Source organism: Cynara cardunculus (assembly GCF_001531365.2).
Source record: "Cynara cardunculus var. scolymus isolate 2C chromosome LG 5, CcrdV1, whole genome shotgun sequence".
Lineage (NCBI taxonomy): Eukaryota > Viridiplantae > Streptophyta > Magnoliopsida > Asterales > Asteraceae > Cynara > Cynara cardunculus.
The window spans coordinates 21761004-21769275 of NC_037532.1; the positions used below are offsets into that span (position 1 = coordinate 21761004).

The window sequence follows — 8272 nt, forward strand, 5'->3', positions numbered from 1 at the left end:
ATAAAGATGAAAAGTTCACATCAAATGGTATCAGAGCAGTCGATTCAGGAATTGACCAGGAGCATGCTTGTCATGGCGCAAAAGATGATGGAGGATATTACTTCGATGAAGTCTTCCATGGATGTGGTTCAAGAAGATTGGAAATCATAAAGGAATCGATTCAAGAAGACTTGAATTATGTCCAAGAACAATCAATTCATCAAGATCGCAAACTTACGGTCTTGGCAGAAAAGAGAAAAAGAAAACAAGTTGAGAGAGAGGGAGAAGGAGAAAGATCGAATCTGAAGCCAAAATCAGATTTAATTTCGAATCGAGGTTTGATCTGGAATCCAAAATCCAAGCAAACAACACCACTCAATGGCCCATGAAGAAGAAGAGCAAGAAGAGAGAAGCGAGGAATGAAACTAAGGAATCCAAGCCTATTCCATCAAGCCCGTCAAAATTTGAAACTCTAAACCCATCCTAGCACTTCATTTTCAAGATCCCAAGATTCTGCTATGAGAACAAGGGGAAGGCAAAGACAAAATCAAAGGGTGAGGAGTACATCGACAACAAAGAAGGCTTCGACGGAGAAGAAACGAAGAACACGCAAGAGGCTAGTCCAGGTTGTATTGACGATCGACAAAGAAAAGAACAAGATTTCGGTAGAGTGCGCAAGTAATTGCATCATGGGAAGATTTTGGTACAACCATGGCTTACCACCGCCACCGCCGCCGGTGTTGTTTTTGCCGTTACCACCTTCGTCTCAACCACCTCTGTCACCAGTCTTCCATGGTTCTTCATCTGTGTATGTTTTTGGAACAACCGTATGTACGTTCAAAGAAAACCAGGGGCTTATTCATTCTATTGGACTTCAAAGGCAACAATGAAGCCCACATTTGTATCCTTCTCTTAAGCCCAAAAACTGACTTTAACTATCTAGCAAGCCCTAAAGATTTCAAGAATACACCGAAGTACGAATTTCTGGAACAAATACAAAGCCAAGAAGTGTAAAATTCCAGATTTCTTTTTCTTTCCACCTTGAGGACAAGGTGGATGTTTGGGGGGCGGGTATTGTTACATATAGATAGTAGGGATAATAGGGGGCTGGTCAATTAGTCAATTGTGGGGGCTGGTCAATTAGTCAATTGTGGGGTTATTAGAAGTATAAATAGAAGGGGATAGAAGTGATAGGCATCCGTTTTATATTGTGTAGTTGGAGGAAAACCTCTCTGGAGATCCGGGTCTCTCAAAAAGCTGGAAATCAATTTGTAAACATTTGATTGTTGAATAAAGATGAAAAGTTCGCATCAGGTTACCTCTGCCTGCTTAAACTGACATTATTTGAATACCAATAAAAGTTGCTTTCTTAGCAATATCCGCATTATAGTGTCATGTACTCTTGGGCTGCAATTAGTTGGCCATTTGTGGATGTTGATTATGTATGCCCCCATTTTTCTGTTGATCTTGAAATCCTTTCTAAGCATTGGATTGTCGTCATTTTTTTTCTTATCAAAGAGTGGGCATGCTCCAAATCTTGGTGAAATGAGAATTATAGTTGTTGCTATATATGAACAGGCATGATATATTGTTCTTCTGGGTGGCACGAATGGTGATGATGGGCATCGAGTTCACCGGTACTGTCCCGTTTACAAATGTGTATCTGCATGGACTTATTCGGGATTCTCAGGTGAGTATAATGCATTGATAAAGTAGAGATCCATGGCTTATTTACCTAATAGTAATGAATAATAGGAGATTATATTGTTGTTGATATCACATTTCATTCGTTATGCCTTTTCTAAATCTATTCATACATCACTTCTACACCCATCCCTCTAATCTTTGCATGAGCAAAATTGATTCTCGTGGTAACATATTTATTTTGTTCTTAGTGATCTGCTTGTAGTTCTTACCTTTAAGTTTGATTGTCTTCATTTTACCGTTTGTTCCTTATCGTGTCATGTACTTCTCTCTTTGGCGTTACTGGTCAATGTATATTCTAAATGAGGTGCCCACTTGTCATCATGTTTCAGTTTTGACCTATTTAATATTGCATACTTGGTGAATAGTGGGTAACCATGTCTAATTCTTATTTAAATTTTAAGGCACTTCAATCTTTAGCAATTTTCTTATTTTGGTAAATTTGAGTTGCATGTTTGTTGGGAGTTTGCCATGTAAAGATTGCATTTGATGTAATGGAATATGAGGCCTTAAAGAGTACTAAGATTTTCTGTTCTTAGTTACATGTTCCTCCATCTGAGACCGATTCTCTCTTTTAACTTTTTTCTCTCCTCTGAAGTTACAATTTATTGCCTTTCTTCAATGGCTCTGATATTTTAAGTAGAATAGCGATCATCATTATTGCATCTTTATTTGCTTATTTATCAGTAGTATCTTAAGATAATGCATATTTGTTTGTATAACTGCATGGCTAACTGTATATTTAACAAAATTTCTGCAGGGACGAAAAATGTCTAAAACATTGGGAAATGTTATAGATCCCTTAGATACTATCAAAGAGTTTGGCACTGATGCTTTGCGCTTTACACTTGCTTTAGGAACTGCGGGTCAGGTTTGTCATTCAGTTTGCATATGATGAATTTGAATCCCCCATGTGTTTTTCTAATGGTTATTTATATATATTCCTTTCTAGTGTGTTTTGATATTTCAGTAGCTCAGTAATTAACTAATTCTCATTGTTTGATTCTAGGATCTAAATTTATCAACTGAGAGATTGACATCTAACAAGGCATTTACCAACAAATTGTGGAATGCTGGCAAGTTTGTCCTGCAAAATTTACCTACTCGAAGTGATCCATCAGCTTGGGAAAGTTTATTGGCCCAAAAGGTTTGTTTATATCTCATTGCCAAGGTTCTTTCACCACAATTGTTTAGTATATATGATGCTACCTTCTTTTGTTGTGGACCTGGAATTGAAAATAGAAACAGACAGCATGTTGCTAAGGTGTAAAATAACATAAACATAATCTGCAAGATGGTTCACTCAGTGGATAAGCTTCAGAGACAATGATATGCGGAAGCCTTTTATCTTCTATACTAATGACATCCAACCTCTTTTGGGTTCACATTGTAAGGCTTTTGGAGCTTTGAGTTAACGAAACAATTTAAGTTTTCCCAGTTGGTCTCTCTATAGTGTAATCTCCGCCTCAGAATGGTGTACCTTCTGCACAGAGATGATTCTGAAGGAATCTTATAAGGCTCGATTACCAAAGTGTATTTTGGAAAGACATTTAAGGGGGTAGTGGGGTGAGCTGCAATCATAGGAGCCTTTTATTTTCTCTTTATTGTGTTACCTTTTATGCTGGTATTTCCCTTTTTAGTTTTGCTATCTTAGTATTAAATAATAGGTGGGGAGGGGAATGAGGGGATATCTTTGAATTGTCTAGTTTTGTTATTGGGAGGGAGTCTGGCTCTCGAATATCCAGACAATTTTCTTTATTTCTGTTCTTTCTTTTGAGAACCGATTGTAATCGAACGAGTTCTTATCATTTGGTATTAGAGCCAAACGATTCTCAGCGACGATGCCTCCGAAGAACCAGGGCGAGCGTCTGGACATGTTAGAGGAATCGGTTCAGGAGATGGGGGGACGATTAGATTCGGTGGACGAAACGCTGCAAATAATGAAGGCAGACGTGCAGTTGTTATGCAATCGAGTTTCAGGACATTCTAAAAGACTGGAGGACTTGGACCGTAGGATTCAGATGGTTATGGAGAAAATAGAGGCATGGCTACAACAGGGACCATCCAAGTCGACAGGAGTTGGGAGGCCGAATGGGCCGTCCCAAGCCTCTGGTTCTGGGTCAATTCCAAGAACAACGCTGCACATGGAAGGGAGGTCATTGATATTCACCAAACGAAACCGGGAGGGGGACCAAAACCTGTGAACCAAGGAGCCAATACAACAGATTGGAGATTGCGCAGAGTGGAATTGCCGACATTCAAAGGAGAGGACCCTGATGGATGGATTTTTTGAGCAGAGCGTTATTTTGCTCTTCAACAATTTGAAGAAACGGTGCATGGAAGGGGAAGCTCTCGCATGGTTTAAATGGAAGGACAGTAGGAGACTCAATCTGTTATGGGAAGAATTGAAAACGTTGTTGATTAACTGGTTCAGATCCACGACCCAAGGGTTTGCACTCGAGAAGCTGTTGGCACTTAAGCAAGAAGGAACCATTCGGGAGTACTGACATTCTTTCGAGATCCTGGCATCATCGTCAACTGATCTACCGGAGAAGGTTCTAGAGGGAAACTTCAGTAATGGTCTCAGACCAATCCAGGCAGAGGTGAGACTACTAAGGCCCCAACGCTTATTGAAGATTATGGAAATGGCTCAGTTAGTGGAAGACCGTAACTCACTCGTGACTGGGGGTTACAAATCTAACAGCGACCGGTACAAACCAGCACTCAATGTGACAGGTAACACCACTAAAACTACTACCACAAGTAGCGCTCCATTCACTAATGTTAAGGCGGCGGCTACTGCTATGTCTTCCAACTCCGAAGCAAGTTCCACTCGTAGGTTAATGGAGGAGGAACTACGAGATAAACGGGCTAAAGGTCTTTGCTTTCGTTGTGATGAGAAGTATAGGGTGGGCCACAAATGTAACAATAAGGAGTTGCAAATCATGCCTGCAGGATGAACCCACAAAATGGGAAATTGTCGAAACCATGGTGCACGAGGAAGGGCAAGAAGAAGTCAAGGAACCGGCAATGGAGTTGTCCCTAAACTCGGTAGTTGGTGTAACATCTCCACGAACTATGAAAATCTGTGGTTACATTAATAAAGTGAAGGTGATTGTGCTCATTGACTGCGGAGCATCTCACAACTTTATCTCCAAATAGATACTAGAGCGACTAAATTGGAGGTGAATGGTACCTCGACATTTGGGGTGAAGGTGGGAATATGACAAGTAGTTAAGGAAATGGTGTATGTATGGGTGTCGAACTCTTGCTGCCCGGGGTATGTGTGAAGATCGACTTCCTACCGTTAGAATTAGGAAGAACCGACGTAATCTCGGAATGCAGTGGCTCGAAACGCTTGGAGATATGAAGGTTAATTGGAAGACTCTTAGCATGAAATTCTGAGTTGACGGAAGGAAGGTGGTAATCCAAGGAGAGCCAGATCTTCATAAGACAACGATTGCCTTCAATCACTAGTTAAATGTTGGAACATTGGTGAGGAGGTGATGTTACTAGATTTGTACGAGATGCATGAAGAGAAGAACACCGACACTAATGAGACAGCTGTTGATTTGGGTGATGTGATTTCCGAGTTTGGGGATGTGTTTGAGCCTATACAAGCACTGCCACCCAAGAGGCAGTTAGATCATGCGATTCCACTACAACCACATACCGCTCCGGTTTGTGTTAGACAATATCGCTATTCATACGAGCAAAAGAATGAAATCAAGGGGCTGGTCCATGAGATGTTGGCAGCCAAAATAATACGACCTCGTGATAGTCCCTACTCCAGTCCAGTCTTGTTGGTTAAAAAGGACGGTAGCCGGAGGTTTTGTGTGGACTACCGAGCGCTCAATTGAGTTACTGTAGCCAACAAATTCCCTATTCCACTAGTGGACGAGTTGATAGACGAATTGCATGGAGCTCGGGTTTTTTCTAAACTCGATCTTAAATCCGGTTACCATCAGATCCACATGAAGAAGGAAGACATAGTGAAGACAGCTTTCCGTACTCATGAAGGCCACTACGAGTTCGTGGTTATACCTTTCGGCCTCACAAACGCCCCCACAACCCTCCAAGCTCTCATGAACGAGTTGTTTCGGTCTCAATTACGTCGGTACGTTCTCATATTTTTTTATGACATCCTCATTTATAGTCGAAATGTGGAAGAACATCGTCAACATCTTGCATCCGCACTCCGCATTTTACGTGAAAATCAGCTAGCAGCTAATCGAAAGAAATGCGTTTTCGGCCACTCGAGGGTGGAATATCTCGGTCACGTGATATTGGACAAAGGGGCCGAGGCGGAGCATGGGAAGATTCAAGCCATGAAAGATTGGCCAACCCCCTGAAATGTGAAAGAACTACGTGGATTTTGGGGCTTACGTCGCAAGTTTGTATGAGGTTATGGGAGCATGGCTCGTCCGTTAACTCAATCACTAAAAAAAATGCACTTGAGTGGAATTTAGAAGCCAATAACGCCTTCCAACAGCTGAAAACAACAATGATGCAGCTGCCTATTTTGGCTCTACCGGACTTCTAGCAAGAATTTGTGGTAGAGACAGATGCGTCGGGAACCGGGTTGGAGCTGTGTTGATGCAACAACAGCGACCTATAGCTTACTACAGCCAAGATCTTCCAGCTTGTGACATTTACCGGTCTGTTTATGAACGAGAGCTACTGGCTATTATATGGGCACTTAAGAAATGGAGACACTATCTATTGGGGAAGAAGTTTGTAGTCAAAACCGATCAATAAAGCCTAAAATACTTACTGGAACAGCGTGAAGTGGCACCAGAATGCCAGAAATGGTTGGTAAAATTGATTGGGTTTAATTTCTCAATTCAATTCAAACCGGGAAAAGAAAATGTGGCAGCAGACGCACTTTCGAAATGGAGTCACAGTCCATCACTCATGGAGCTTGTCACCATTTGTGGGTGGGACAGTGCTCAGATGGCAAACCAACAAAGATCAGGAACCCAAATGGTAGGATATTAAGGACCGGTTGGCTGCCGACAAGTCCGAGACAGGTACTTTTCAATTATGGGGAAATTTATTTCTGCGAAAGGGGAAAATTGTGCTTCCAAGGAAATCCACTTTCATTGACCAGGTGTTGAAGAAATATCACAATGGGACCATTGGGGGGCACTCGGGAGTCTTGAAGATGTACCAAAGGGTCAAGGCGGAATTTTGGTGCGAGGGAATGAAGAAGTTCATCAAAGATTACATCAACGCTTGTGAGGTGTGTCAAAAGAATAAAAAATCCACTCTTTCCCTGGCTGGATTATTGCAACCCTTGGACATTCCTCAACAAGTTTGGGAGGACATATCCATGGGCTTCGTGGAGGGGCTTACCCTATCCGCAAGGTATAACGCCTTACTAGTGGTAGTGGACCTGCTAAGTAAGTACAACCACTTCATAGGGCTCTGACACCCTCTTCGGCACACTCGGTAGCGTTACTTTTCATTAAGGAGATCGTTCGGCTACATGGAATTCCACGGTCAATCGTGTCGGACCGCAACAAGGTCTTCCTTAGTAATTTTTGGAAGGAATTATGGCGTTTACAAGGCACTAAATTGCAATTTAGCACCTCTTATCACCCATAAAACGACGGACAGACTGAAGTGGTAAATAGGTATGTCGAAACATACTTATGCTGCTTCACTAGTATTCGTACCAAACAATGGGCCACCTGGCTGCCATGGGCCGAGTATTGGTATAAAACGTCCTTTCACATGGCGACCAACACTACACCTTTCTGGCTGCTATATGGTCGTGATCCAACATGTTTCGTCCCCTTTCCAGCTACAGAATCAACTAACTCCACAGTCGATCAGCTGTTGATCGATAACGACAAACTTTTGGAGGACCTGCGAGTACAGTTAGAGCGGGCACAACAACAAATGAAAGCATCGGCAGACAAGCAGCATAGAGATGTGGAGTTTGCGGTGGGCCAGTGGGTTTATCTGAAGATGAGACCGTATCGGCAAGCTTCATTAACTACCAATCGCAATGTCAAACTCGCTCCGCATTATTATGGGCCTTTTCTCATTGTCGGCAGAATTGGGAAGGTGGCCTATCGGCTACAGCTTCCGATCGACAGCATTATCTGTCCGGTGTTTCATGTACCACAACTCAAACTCGCAGTGGGTGATCAATAGGTACCGACTCCATTACCGCCAGGACTAAAGGATAACTGGGAAGTAGTAGTCAAGCCAACACTGTTGAAAGGGATTTGTTCCTTTATAATAACGAATTGGAGGTGCTCATTGGTTGAAAAGGGTTGCCGGATTATGAGGACACATGGGAGTCTTATACAGCCATCTGCAAACAGTTTCCTTCTTTTCACCTTGAGGACAAGGTGAATCGTTGGGGGGGAATTATTGAGAAGTATAAAACTTGATATCGATTGTATTGATTGGAAAATAATAATTATCAGATACACTTTAGAGATGTAGATATATAGGTAAAACTAATTACACTTTGAACCCTAGACAATATTAATTATATAAACTAGACTAGTTGACTTAGTCTAACATTCCCCCGCAAGTTCAGCGCGGTTAGCAATCTGCAACTTGGACCGTAGAA

General features: G+C 42.0%; 1 protein-coding gene across 6 annotated transcripts in view; it reads left to right on the plus strand.

Moving 5' to 3' along the window:
* Window positions 1-8272, plus strand: part of LOC112512768 (valine--tRNA ligase, chloroplastic/mitochondrial 2) — a 42494-nt gene that overhangs the window by 23790 nt on the left and 10432 nt on the right. For all 6 annotated transcript variants that reach the window (XM_025118899.1, XM_025118901.1, XM_025118903.1 and 3 more), the window contains 3 exons: window positions 1558-1669; window positions 2444-2554; window positions 2693-2830. In XM_025118899.1, coding sequence (XP_024974667.1) covers window positions 1558-1669; window positions 2444-2554; window positions 2693-2830 — 361 coding nt within the window. The remainder of the gene's footprint in view (window positions 1-1557; window positions 1670-2443; window positions 2555-2692; window positions 2831-8272) is intronic.